Source organism: Mytilus galloprovincialis, chromosome 9, assembly GCF_965363235.1.
Source record: "Mytilus galloprovincialis chromosome 9, xbMytGall1.hap1.1, whole genome shotgun sequence".
In the NCBI taxonomy this organism is placed as follows: Eukaryota; Metazoa; Mollusca; class Bivalvia; order Mytilida; family Mytilidae; genus Mytilus; species Mytilus galloprovincialis.
This window is the reverse complement of record NC_134846.1, coordinates 45930499-45945802: the sequence shown is the minus strand read 5'-3', so window position 1 is coordinate 45945802 and position 15304 is coordinate 45930499. Positions and strand designations below refer to the sequence as shown.

At 31.2% G+C, this 15304-nt stretch overlaps 1 protein-coding gene across 9 annotated transcripts in view; it reads right to left on the bottom strand.

Moving 5' to 3' along the window:
• Positions 1-15304, bottom strand: part of LOC143045110 (lipopolysaccharide-induced tumor necrosis factor-alpha factor homolog) — a 41170-nt gene that overhangs the window by 2717 nt on the left and 23149 nt on the right. For 2 of the 9 annotated variants that reach the window (XM_076217429.1, XM_076217422.1), the window contains exons 5-7: positions 14296-14328; positions 12351-12371; positions 10371-10638 (exon numbers count right to left, since the gene is read on the bottom strand). In XM_076217429.1, the coding sequence (XP_076073544.1) occupies positions 10371-10638; positions 12351-12371; positions 14296-14328 (322 nt within the window). Of the gene's footprint in view, positions 1-4146; positions 6197-10339; positions 10639-12350; positions 12372-14295; positions 14329-15304 lie in introns of those variants that run through there. The other 7 variants (XM_076217430.1, XM_076217426.1, XM_076217423.1 and 4 more) reach the window with 6 other exon arrangements.

Sequence of the window (15304 nt, the reverse complement as noted above, 5' to 3'; positions counted from 1 at the left end):
GGACCTCCTTTTCGAGATATTTGAGATTTAAAATATGGCAGGAAAAGGCTGACTTGGAATTTTACCTTAAATTTGCATTGGTATTATTTGGGTCTCAAAACAAAAGAAAAAAATCAAGAATCTTTTAAAATTTTGGTAAATGACCTTTCATGAGCTATTATGTCTTATATGAAAAAATAAATGGGTGTTATCAAGGATTTGTATAGTACTATAAAAATCCTTGGTGTTATGGGGCAAAATATTTTACATTGTATTGTATGGAAAAACACCAAGGAGTCCGAACATTTAACACAAATTCCAAAACCTCACCTAAGTACATCCTTTAGTTCCTTAATCCGCATCATTTGTACTTTGAATGATGATTGTGTCATTGGCAATCATATCACATCTACTTTTTCCTTTTTCAAGTTCTGAAACTTTTCTGCTTATCTTATGGCTTTATATGAAGTCATAAGGAAACATTATTTAAACCATATCAAACTTGATCTTAGTTTATAGAAAAATATCACTGACTGTGCCAAAAATTGGAAATGATGTTGTATTGATTGCCTATAAGACAACTATCCACCAGATACGAAATGGCATGGATGTTAGCAATGACAGGTTGATGTAGGATTTTCAACAATGAGAAAACCTATTCCATATAGCAAGCTATTTTAAAAGCCCCAATAAAGCAAATAAAACAATCAAATGAGATGACCAATGGCCTGATTAATGTACAAAACAAACAAATGAACAAAACAATTGCAACAACTTGATTTATGTACAAAACAAACAGCAATTAACCTGTGTACATTACTATATTTGGCAACATTTTGTTCAAGGTTATGGTTGTTTTTGTGAAAGTGTTTAACATATCACCCCTTATTTTATTGATTTTGTATTTACATTGTCTTATAGATCAAATATACTTGTTCAGTGTATATTCATTTGTTTGTGTTAATGTGTCTTTTGATCGATTTAAGCCATTTCAATTTATATTTTATAGTGTGTCTTTCTATTTTGGGATGTTACACTATTGTTTCATGTAAGGGTGAAGGTTGGTACCTATTAAAAAGTTTAAACTGGCTGCATTTGTTTGCACCTGTCCAAAGTCATGAACCTGATTTTCAGTGTTGACATTTGTTGATGTGGTTTATAAGTGTTTCTTGGTTTTTAAGCACACCTGGCCCAAAAGTCCAAGTGAGCTTTTCTCATCACTTGGCGTCAGTCGTCCATAAACTTTTACACAAATCTTCTAATCTGAAACTACTGGGCCAAATTTAACCAAACTTGGCCACAATCATCATTAGGGTATCTAGTTTAAACAAGAATGTGTCCCAAGTACACGGATGCCCCACTTGCACTATCATTTTCTATGTTCAGTGGACCGTGAAATTGGGGTAAAAAATCTAATTTGGCATTAAAATTAGAAAGATCATATCATAGGGAACATGTGTACTAAGTTTCAAGTTGATTGGACTTCAACTTCATCAAAAATTTCCTTGACCAAAATCTTTAACCTGAAGCGGAACGAACAAACGGACCCACAGACCACTCTACTATCGTAGGTGGAGCATACGAACAAACGGACCCACAGACCAGAAAACATAATGCCCCTCAACTATCGTAGGTGGGGCATAAAAATGTGTCTGGTGACCCGGCCAACCAACCAACCAAAATGGCCACCATGGCTAAAAATAGAACATAGGGGTAAAATGTAGATTTTGGCTTATATCTCTGAAACCAAAGCATTTAGAGCAAATCTGACAGGGGTAAAATGTTTATCAGGTCAAGATCTATCTACCCTGAAATTTTCAGATGAATCAGACAACCCATTGTTAGGTTTCTGCCCTGAATTAGTAATTTTAAGGAAATTTTGCAGTATTTGGTTATTATCTTGAATATTATTATAGATAAACTGTAAACAGCAATAATGTTCAGCAAAGTAAGTTCTACAAATAAGTCAACATGACCAAAATGGTCAGTTGACACCTTAAGGAGTAATTGCCCGTTAATAGTTGGTAAAGGAGTAGGTCCGGTAAGGGCCAATTTTGGCCTCAAATTTCAAGTTCATCTAACGAAAGATTTTCGACACTTTAAAAGACTTAAACGTCTATTTCAATTGATTCAATTAGTTGATGTGAAATTTTAAGTCATTAAAAACCCTCCGATTCAAGCTAAAATATGAAAAATCTATCAAATATGCAAAAAATCGTCATTTTACAGATGGTGTTTGTCAAAAATGAAAGTGGCGGCAACCATGTTCATTTTCAACCTTTATATATGTTATGTATTATCATCAAATGCAAATAACGTTTCAATATCATGAATGAACACGATTGCGGCCACTTTCATTTAAGATTTAACTAAAATGCTAAAATTGTGAAGATTTCAGTAATTTAGCATGAATTAATGATGTTAGTACCCGATATATGTGCATTGTATTGTCAAAAACAGCCCATATTTGTGTAGCAGAAGCATTCTACTTTCCAATAAATAGCTAAAAGATTACATTTTCACAATTTTGCAAAACTGCTATATTTTGGGGCCAAACTGGGGTCTTGCTGAACCTACTCCTTTTTGTTGCCTTTTACAAAAATCTTCTCTGAAACTACTAAGATGAATTTAACCAATGTTGTAAACAATCATCATTAGGGTTTGTAGTTTAAAAATTAAATCATCATTAAGGTATGTAGTTTAAAAATTGTGTCTGATGACCCCGCCCATAAACCAAGATGGCTGACATGGCTAATAATAGTATAGGGTAAAATGCAGTTTTTGGCTCATTTATCTAAACCCAAAGCATTTCGAACTTATCGTTCAAAACAAAATTGTTCATTAGGTCAAGATCTATCTGCCCTTAAATTTTCAGACCATTCAGGCAACCCGTTGTTGGGTTGCTGCCCCTGAACTGATAATTTAAAGAAAAAATTTCAGCTTTTGGTTATTATCTTGAATATTATTATAGATAGAGATAAACTGTAAACAGCAATAATATACAGCAAAGTAAGACCTACAAATAAGTCAAAATGACCAAAATGGTCAATTGACCCCTTAAGGAGTTATTGCCCTGTCTAATCAATTTTCATAAATTTTGTAAATTGTTACAAAATAATTTCCACTGAAACTAATGGGCCAAGTTCATTATAGAGATAATTGTAAGCATCAAGAATGTTCAGTAAAGTATGATCTACAAAGACATCACCATCACCAAAACACAATTGTCATGAATCCATCTGTGTCCTTATATAATATGCACATAGACCTAGGTGAGCGACACAAGCTCTAGTTTTATATAGATTAGACCTCTGGTTTTCTTGTTTTAATGGTTTTATAGTAGTAATTATGTGGGGCCCTTTATAGCTTGCTGTTTGGTGTGAGTCAAGGCTCTATGTTGAAGTACTATAATGGTTTACTTTTACAAATTACGACTTGGATCGAGAGTTGTCTTCATCGGCACTCTTCAAATTTTCAAATTGGCTACCTTTGTGGAAAATGATGCAAGTGTTCGGTATTTGGTAAACAGGAAATTGTTGAGTGATGAATCTGATAACGCATTACACAGTATAGCTAACTGGAATATAAACCATGACATTAAATTTCAGAAATCCTGACAATGAAGTTCCTGAGAATGATGCGATGAAAAATATTCATGGAATGGACTGACAGACTGAGGTAAAACAGTATACCCCCACTTTTAAAAGCAGGGGTATAATAATCCAAACAAATACCTTATAAAAGATACATTGATTAGTGTTCGATGCTACTTTCTGCACAATTGTGCCAGTCAGTTTTTATTGGTTGAAGAAACCAAAATGTCTGGACAGAACCACCAGCCATTGGTAGGAAAACTGACAATCCTTATCAAATAAGATTGGAGTCTAATGCACCCTAAAACTGACAATCCTTATCAAATAAGATTGGAGTCTAATGCACCCTAAAACTGACAATCCTTATCAAATAAGATTGGAGTTTAATGCACCCTAAAACTGACAATCCTTATCAAATAAGATTGGAATCTAATGCACCCTAAAAACCTCAGTGTTAATAGGCTTGTTAAACGGTAGTTCAACTTCTTAATCACTCGACTACCTAGGTCCCAAGTTTTATGGAAGTAATAAGTGAATTCTTCTAGAGTCATTTAAAAGACAACAAAAAAAATAGTATTTTTAATTTTTAATGATGAAAATGATAAACAAATCTTCTTTACAAAGAATACAACTACTTAAAACATCTATATTATAGTAACATACATCAAAACATGTTATTTATGTAAATCAATTGTTTCAAAAACAATATTGTGGACCTTTCAAACCATTAAATAGTTTAACATTTAAATTCTTGAAATTTTAACAAATTCATCATTTTGAAACATTTTTTTCAAATAAAATATGAACAATCTTCTTAAAATAGAAAACTTCAGATAAAATACAGGAAATTCAATCTTAAAATGTTTTAAAATTTGATTTTTAAACCTACATAAAATAAAAATTTTTGTCAGAAATAAAAATGCTTCTAGAAAAAAAATTAAGACAAAATAAACATGTAAAGTCCTTACTGACAGATTAAATACAAATGAAAACAGATATATGTAAAATATATGTATACGTGTAATAAAATATAACAACTTTTAGTGTGATTTTACTGACTGAAGTTTGATGTAATGTTAAGCGACTATTACACAGAAAATTTGTACAGAAAAAAATTGCTGCGGGATGATGTTCTTTCTCAATCCCACCTTCAAACGAGCAAACAAATGTTTGAGTAACTTTGGTATTCTCATTGGTAAAAAATATTCAAACCAAGACTACCCATCCACTGCATATCAACCATCTAAACGAATTGTTTTTTCTTTAATAGTATTTCCGTAATGATGCAATGCATTGTTTCTGTAAACTTAACAAATTAAAATATTGATGAAATTCATCAAGACTGAACTTGTATAGATAAAACTTATGATTCATGGTTGAAAGGATAAAAGTCAATTTCAATCTATGGCAAGGTTTTTCTATAAAATACTGAGAACTGAACTTTTTTTTTTATTTCATAAATTTTTAATAAATTGAAATTTTGCGCAGAAAATCATCCAATTTTCATCTTCCTATAACTACACAATGAAAATTAAACTTATAGAAATAGGCAGTATAGCTAAAAATTAATCACAAAAGAATAATAAAATTAATGAGTTAAAACAAATAAAATAGATATGCATAACACATTCTTCAATCTGTTAATTAAATATCTTTTAAAGATTTTCAATTTAAGAGAAAAAAAACAAAATCTAAATTTATATAAAGTTGTTAAAGAACCAACCTATTTTTTACAGATAAAATAAATGCAAGGCAAGATATAGGAGCTTGTGCTCTCTTATTACAATGTATGATTGTAACAATAATATATCAGCAGTCATAAAGACAGATTGTTGATTGCAGAAGCACATGTAAATACACAATGCAGAGATACTGTCCGTTTCAATTTTTTAAATTTCCAACCTTATGCCTATAAATTCAATGTGTATTCATGATTGTCCATGTACAGATTTATAAACAATTTGCCTTTATGCCTGCTATAAAATAAACTCTTAAATGTATATTTGTATACAATATTATGACCTTATCATTTATAGTAACACAACCTTTTAAAAATTAAAGTAATTTCAATGCCTGTAATCAAACAGATCTTTTCTAAATAAGAAATTAAAGTAATTTCAATGCCCGATTTTCGAACAGATCTTTTCTAAAATTAGATGCACTAATTAAATTAGTTAATTTAGTGCCTAATGGTGAAAATCTTGTTGATCACTCCTTCAACATGTTGGAATGTAGATACAAATTTATTTTCTACGATTGAACTTTATAAAATTTGAACAAAATTCTAAATCAATTACTTAGAGTGTAAATGGTCACAAATGTATAATGATATTCTATTTGTTATACTTTAAGACTGGAAAAGAACAGAGACAAAAGATCTAAAATATACCAAAATTAATTTGCATATTGGAAAATCACATGATGACAGATAAGATTATATTTTGATGTCTACTGAAATCGTTACTTTAACCATTTCCACTTATCCACTTCCTGTAACTGCAGACTACATCCTTTGTTTTTACATTCTGTTCCAACGACTGATGACCTGTTTACAATTTGGACAGGAGTGGGTTACATCTTTACAGCCATCAACACAGAATGGGATCAGACAACATGGCCAACATCTGAAAAAGAATTATTTATTTGTAATTAAAGTTTATTTCAAGCATTTAATAAAAAAAATAAAGATGCTGAAAATGCTAATGTAATGTGCTTAAGACTACTTTATTTGACCAGGGTTAATTCTATAGGCGGATCCAGGTGTCACTCCCCTTTTGTAGAAAAAATTTGGTTGATTATATAGGGAATCACTGAAGCATGACTGTAGTGGCCCCCCCCCCCCCCCCCCCCCCCCTTAGGTCAGTCAGTGAATAATTGTTAGTCATTTTGATAGGCTGACAGGGAAATTCTAACAAAATATTGAAACAACAATACTCTCAGACCAATACAGTATCAAGTATTATTATTATGAGGAAGACTTTGGACCAGAGACAAGGAAATAGAATGAAGTTGAGTGATAATAACATTGAAAACTGACCTACAGGTAAACAATAAATGAAAAGGATATAATTTCAAAATACTTCTCATCATACTACACTAACCACCTACACCCAACTTCTCTGATGAATCATACAGCCAATACAAATAACAATGGAGAACACATAATTCTGGTATAAACCGATTAAGCGGTGGAGTTAAACAAGTTTTACTTTAACACAAAGAAATGTATATTGGAATATGTCAAAGAGACAACAACAAGACCGAAGAGCAAATAACAGCTGAAGGCCACTAATGGGTCTTCAACACAGTTAGAAAATCCCACACCTGGAGGTGTGCTTCAGCAGGCCCCGAAACAAACATGTGTACTAGTTAAGCGCATGCATGCAATAACATTCAAGTAATAATGCAATATTTGTATGAAACGACATGATTACAAAACATTAACAATAAATCATTCTCAGTTATATGACCTTGATATAATGACATCTATCTTGACATTGTTTATGTGAACTTATGCTTACTAGCTGTTGACCTCATAAAAGTGAATTATCAATTGTCTCAAATGTTATTTTAACAACATTTCTCTTTATATATTGATGTTTGACAGAAGTTACCCCACATATCATTTCTGCAATAAAGGGATACAAGGTATCAAGGCACTAGACATTGTAGTAAAAAATTAAAGAACCTTAGTGAGCACGCTCACATACCCCACGTCCCCACATTGTCATTGGAGAAATTAAATAAGTATAAGAAAAAAAAATTGTATAAGAAAAAATATTGAATAATAATTTCCTGTCAATATACATAGTATGTCCTTATTATCTTCAAAATTTCATGAAATTCTGTTGTGTGTTTTCAGAGGAGTTGAGATGACAAACTGTTGCAGAAGTACATTGAGGCAAATAAGTTCAAAGGGGCATAACTCCTAGAAAAAAAATTGAACCGTAATTTCCTGTTGATATGCACATCTACATAGTATGTCCTTATTATCTACAAAGTTTCATGAAATTCTGTTGTGTGGTTTGAGAGGAGTTGCGATGACAAACTGTTGCAGTAGTACATTAAAGGAAATAAGTTCAAAGGGGCGTAACTCCTAGAAAAAAAATTGAATCGCAATTTCCCGTCGATATGCACAACTACATAGTATGTCCTTATTATCTGAAAAGGTTTCGTGAAATTCTGTTGTGTGGTTTGAGAGGAGTTGCGATGACAAACTGTTGCAGTAATACATTAAAGTAAATAAGTTCAAAGGGGCGTAACTCCTAGAAAAAAAATTGAATCGCAATTTCCCGTCGATATGCACAACTACATAGTATGTCCTTATTATCTGAAAAGGTTTTGTGAAATTCTGTTGTGTGGTTTGAGAGGAGTTGCGATGACAAACTGTTGCAGTAGTACATTAAAGGAAATAAGTTCAAAGGGGCGTAACTCCTAGAAAAAAAATTGAATCGCAATTTCCCGTCGATATGCACAACTACATAGTTTGTCCTAATTATCTGAAAAGGTTTCGTGAAATTCTGTAGTGTGGTTTGAGAGGAGTTTCGATGACAAACTGTTGCAGTAGTACATTAAAGTAAATAAGTTCAAAGGGGCGTAACTCCTAGAAAAAAAATTGAATCGCAATTTCCCGTCGATATGCACAACTACATAGCATGTCCTTATTATCTGAAAAGGTTTCGTGAAATTCTGTTGTGTGGTTTGAGAGGAGTTGCGATGACAAGAAACAGGACTGACGGACTGACGGACGGACGGACGGACTGAAGGACGGACGGACTGACGGACGGACGGACGGGTCAAAAACATTATACCCTCCGCAACTTCGTTGCGTGGGGTATAATAAACTACTATCAAAATTTATTTTTCTATCATGAATCATGAATAAATTTCTGCTTCTAAAATGGGCAAGGATAATTTAACTTTTTCGCTAAATATAATCTACGTTCTGCCACTAAAATAGGTTATACTTAAACGTTCCCCCTCCCCCCACCAAAAAAAATAAATTGTAATTGCTTATAAGTTGCATTAATTGAGTTAACATAAAAGATAAAACAGTAAGACTATAGTGTGCATGAATAAAGTAATATACATATAAATATATATGGATAGATACTGATTACTGAATGAATAAAAGAATAATAATATTTGTATGAAGAATATTATAAAATATATAAATTGATTCAAGAAAGCAAAGAATACATAATGCATAAAATTTCAAACTTATTTTTACATCAATTTATCAAATTTAAAATGTGTCAGTTAATTTTTTTATTAATGCAATATAACCTTGACGTTATTATTAAAGTGTATTACTGATTTAGTATTTATTGATAAACATTTATTTTAGCACATTAAATAAAGTTTCAAAAGTTTCAAAAAAATCATTTCTCTTGGAGTTTCACTTTATGTCCTCTTTTCCAACGTCAGTTTAAATAAATATGTAAAATATTTTATATTTATCTTTTAAATAACTAACTTTAAATATTTCATTTGATACATCATTTCCCTTTATATAATTTTATATAATTCACTAGACATTTTTCCCCCATACATGTGATCTGGTAGACCCTTCTCTCCTTTTATATTATTTGTAGACCATTCTCCTTTATATGTGGTTTGGTAGACTATTCCTGTTTTAAATGAGATTTTGTAGACATTGTCCATTTTATAAAATATAATTTCAATAGTTTTATCCCTACATATGTGATTTTTCTATCAATCTAAATTCTTATAAAGATATATTATAATACTACCTACCAACAAGCACTATAAACTGTAGCACATGCTGTTTTAAGCTTGACCAAAAATCAGGACATCCACCACAAAATACCACGAACGTGCATATTAGTAAATCTATTATCTCGGTTTTAAACACCAACCACCAAAATTAGTTTATAGTACATCTTATGGTTAATTTCATTCATTCAAACACAAAATGTTGATTTTAAATATTTGAAATTTGGTATAAGTTGAGTATGACCATGATGACTGAATCAGCAGTTTTAAAATTTTACGCATTAAAAACTTGACAATTTGGAGTTTGAGTTATAAGGACCTGTTGAAAAAAATTCTGTAAGGTTATTTTCTTTATAATCACTGTATTTAGTTTAAAATGAATTAGTTAAAACATGCACATTCATCATTTTATTGTGATTTTTAATTTGTGATTTTTTGTTTAGAATGAATGGGCAAGAAATCTATAAATGTGCACTAAGAACTTTGCTTTTATCCGAAACATTAATTTCTTTGGCACTTCAACCTAAAAAGGGTTGGGAAAGAATCTACACTAAAAATCTAAGGATATAAGTAGATACAACTATATCTAGTGTAAAAATATGAAGAATATACATAAAGTTCAGTGACAGAAACAAACACAAAATCAACCGCAGTAATATCAAAACAGACATCTTAAGGTCAGTAAATAGGTCATGATTGTCATGAAAATATTGTACAAAATAAATTAACAACTCTAAACATGAACTTTTTTGCACAGGGGTTATTTTCATTATGTAAAGTATTTTCTTAAGTTGGAATTAGTTATCTCACATTTTTGTCTTTTGTATAACAAGTGCAATCATAAGTGAACACAAAAATTTCTGTACGTAAAGTGCATAAAATATTCTATATATGATCTGTCTACTAGTCTGTAATGTGATTCTATTTGTCAGACTACCATATACCATCATATTGCTAGGTCAATCAAAGAATTAATTCAATGGAGCATTAGAATTAAAAGAGGATCAAGGGCTTTTAACTTCTTAACTCACATGTTTATGATTAAAGAAACTGTGCACCTACCCAACAATACACAAAACTAGACATATGATCCAGGCAAAGGTACCAGTCTCATACTGGGTGGCTGTAATAACTTGTGCACGACAATGTGGGCATGCTGTATTACATGGAGCTTCACGGAACTGTTGGACCAAAACTGTGGTGGTGGGCTGTCCTACAACTACTGTGGTGTGTCCTTGTTGCTGTTGTCCTCCATATCCTTGTTGAGGTTGTCCGTATCCTGGTTGAGGCTGTCCATATCCTTGTTGAGGTTGTCCGTAACCTGGCTGAGCTGGAAATGAAAAAAAATCCAAATTTTACATTTGTGTTACAAATAAATATCAACTGATTTAAGTCACAACGAAATTTTGTTTCATCTTCATCTTTATACTTTTTTTAAAAAGTAATTCTATCAAGTGAACCAACACCTGAAGAGGTGATTGTGTGGTAGGGAAAAAACCAGTGGATACAGCTGGGTATTCACAGTTGTCTTGATATAAAAGAAAATGTATCACAAAAGACAACAACACTCAGATATTTTTACCGCATAGTAATAGTTTTAATGGTCCACATTCACCTATACAGAGGCAGATTTAAGGGGACAGGGGGAGGGGGGGGGCCCTTTTGAGAAAAAAATTTGGTTGAGAGAATAAAGAGAATCACTAAAGGGCAACGGGAGCGGGCCCCCTCTTAGGCAGGGAGTGGGCCCCCACTTATGAAAATTTCTAGATCTGCCACTGCTATGGAAAGGGATCATCAGAACAATGTTACATATTAAATTTACAGTGAAGTGCATTTCTTGCAGTTGAGCGGTTAACCGAAGCGTAAATATAATTACAAGTTTATATCAATACAATGTCCTGCAAATGATGTCACAAAACAGATTCGTTGATGGAGACTTTTGTCAGTCCAAGTTTATGACATGTGTTTATGTTTTTCATTTCATTTTATTCGGAAGAGGAAATGTAACTGCTAAAAGTCAGTATGAAGATGTAAAGATTAAAATATGTTGATGTGTCAATTATGCATGCCAAGTCTAAGCTATGTATCAAGTTTAGAGTTTAGTTGTATATCAATGCCAAAAATGTACTTGTTATTGATCATGTTGATTGCATTGGAAATATATAATCAAGAAATTATGACATAATTTTGAATATAAATATATGTATGTATTAAATACACATCCAGCTGGTTAAGAGTATTTAAATTACACATACATGATTTCAAGTAATGTGTGTATATTTCTTATCATATAATAAACATGCATATTAAAGTAAGAAGGTATGAGGGGTGTCATCCAGAATTCCTAATATTAAAATCTATATCCAGAATAACCCCCCCCCCCCCCCCTATAAAAAAGCATTATTTTTATCGAATCCTGAAAATTTTATCATTAATTCCTGAGTCCACTAAGTGTTAATCCTGAATTCCTGCAAAAATAAAGCCACAATCCTGACATCTAAATTTATGCTTTTAATAAGAGATGCAGGGGGTTTTCAATGAGAATTTCCACTCTCTATTTTACAAATCCAACCCAGCAAATTAACCAACATGATTTGTTACATGAAAGTATAAATTCCTATCTTACATGTCTGACAGTGTGTCTAATGGCAGCTTACGTTTTAAAGATTATAAATACTAGTTTAAAAAAAAAATGTTTTGGCCTACTGCTTTAAATTTAAAAAGAAAATCAGATTTGAAATGTTAAACTTCCATTGTAATAACCAAATCTTTTTGACATCCTACAACATAACAAAGATGTAAATAAAAAATCTGATAAGTAAATGACAATGAGTACAATAAATATCGTACTTTAGCAAACAAACAAAAAGTAGTTCCTTTAAGGTTAAATAAATGACTATAGTACAACATCAAGATATGAAAATGGTACAACAATCAGAAATGGCAATGAAACAACAATGAAATATGACAATGGTACAACAACAAGATATCACAATCATGACAAAGGGGGTACAACAATAAGATTCGACATACTAAACTCACCAGGATAACCACTTGCATAGCCTTTAAATAAATAGGTTTACTGAATTTAAATTTTATATTATTATATAAGTGATGATTCAAAATTTACATTGGCAGATCTAGGGGGGTTTCCGGGGGTTGGAACCCCCTTTTTTTTTGGCCGATCAATGCATTTGAATGGGGACATATAGTTAGAAGCCCCCCTTGTCCTGGGTTTGGAACCCCCCTTTTTAAAATGGCTGGATCCGCCCCTGATTTATGTAGTGTTTTGTAGACTGTTGTTTGACTTTTTTGTTCTTTTTATTTGTTTGCATTGGTACTGTATGTTTCTTTTTAACTTATAGACTCTGAGTATCCCTTTGGAATGTTCAAACGGATTTGGTGAAGTATGTACAGTACAAGAGGGGAGAAAATGGTTTAAGAACAGCACCAGATGAAGAGCTATGTGAACAAAACAAAGGACATTTGAGAATAAATTGACCATTATTAAATGTGAAACACCATAAAGAGATATTTTTAACTGGATAACCACAAGGTCGATTTTTGACGCATCCCCCTTTACTCCATAATGACGCCTTTTGAAACCTGTGTAGTACCTCAGTTAAAACCCTTTGACTACAAAAAGTCTGCATTAGACTTAATAAAATTTGTATCCAATATGAAAAGGATATTCCTAAGAATATCTGACTGAAATTTATTTGATGAAATATTTGTTTAATGTAATGCATTTTAATACTTTAAAGCATATTTTTAGCATTTTATTGAAAAATCCTATGCAAATCAAGTATGCAAAAAATAAATTTCCATTGATGAAAGGATTAAATTGTTTTCTCAACCTTGACCAAACATCTAATTATTCTATTTTCATGAGTGATCAAATCCTGAAGATCTCCTGATTTATAATGGACATTTGGATGAGAAAAGATGCACTTTAAACATGTTTAATCATACATGTAAAATGTGTAAATATTTGTAACCTTAATGTACTGAAAGCCTATTACAGTGTAAAATCATGTATAACAAAGAAATAATAAAATCTATGAACTACTGATTATAAGGAACTTTTAATAAATGAATTTTGATGATTCTGCTCATCGAAAAATAATAGTATAAATAGCTGTATTAATGCGAACTGATTTTAATGTTTAACAAAGAAATCATGATAGACATGTTCAGATGTACACCCTTAACCATGTTAACTGTGTGTATCATGCAAAACGTACAATTAATTTCTATTTCACATTCCTTTGTCTAAGTACAAGTCAACTGACTTCATGAAGGTATTTATTGGAAACTTCAATACTTCAGGTATCAAAAAATAAAATTATCTATTTTTAGTGGTTGCCTCAATATTTCAGGTATAAAGATATCATATTTTAAAGCACTAATAAATTTAAAACAGCAAATCCTTATCAACTTGTTGTTTACCAACCTAACCCGGATGTTGTCAGGTACATTAGGTAAACATAATAGACATGAAATAAACATTATTGTGTCACATTTATTTTTGACTTAGAAGAAATTAAACACTTGGGTTTTTTCCTAGGGATTCCCATTTCAAAACAGGATATATGTAACAATAGGTAAAGGTTACAAATTCAATTCATTTATGTTCAAAACTTTTATCATCTATCTAATCTAACTACTTAAACAACAACAAAACTACTACATGTAATACTGAAAAGATTTGCTATTTACTGATCCTTAAGGTTTTTGTCACAATAATTGGGGTATTGTGAGCTAACATGCCTGTTATAAGTAAACATTTCTGTGTGCATTCTAAAATATTCTGTTAATTTATCATGAAAACACATTCAAAATTCAGAGTATCTGAATAGTGAAAACATGCAATTTTTCGTGTGCATTCGAAAGACTTTTGTTAATTCATCATGGAAAGACATTTAAAATTCAGAGTTTCTGGATAAAGAAAACATGCAATTTACAAAATCATACAAAATAATCTCACCTGGATGTCCATATGGCTGAGGCTGACCATATCCTTAGCAACAAAATAGCAAGCAAATGCAAATTATTGAAAAAGAAGCATAGCAAAATTATTTTCTTCCAAGCACACAGCAAAATATATATTCTGATACTCCAAACAGATGAATTAGGACAACGAAAATAACCAATGCATTTGATTTATCATTAAGTAAAATTCAATGACTTTTAGCAGCTTGATAAAAGATAACTCTAATTAGGAGTTAGAAACCAGAAGAAAAGAATCATTTGTGTACCTGATTGTCCATTATTTTTCATTTAAAAATCTAGTCCAAATAGTTATACATTGTGCCATAATTTTCGTGATTTTGAGATTTGTAGTGGGAGATAAGATTATGAAATAAGAGCTGTGCTTGTTTTACTAGAAAACTGTTTACACAGAAAGCTTGCTGCTAAAATTTCTGAAATTCTTATTTTTTTTTTACTTTTAACTGATATTTTTGACAACAGAATACCTATATAAGATTTACTTTTTAGCTCTGACATGTATGTACAGCTAGGAAAATAAAACTAAATCTCAGGAATATTGTGCGCACTTTTACAGGTTTTTTAATTTTGATTTTCATGTCTTTCATTGTGCGTCGATTTTTAAAAAAAATGAGTGTGTTACAATATTTATTTTTTTTTAACATTCCTTAATCAAATGTTGCTGAAAAGGGGCCTTATTGTCATCTCATAATTAGCTGGAAATCCCTTTCATTACTTAGAATTTATATAATTTTATTTTCATTTTTTGCCAAATTCCTGAATGCTAGGCATTTCAAACCCATTATTTGATTTTTAAAAAGTCAAATACTTTATCACTGTTTTTACAAATATGATTAAACATTTCTATTGTCACTGACAAATTTCATTATTAGTAAACTAGTTGAAATTCCTATTTTCCATATAAAACAGTACTATAAGTCTATATAATATACATATGTACAAATAGTCACAAAGATCTAACATCTATATATGCGTATGTATGTATA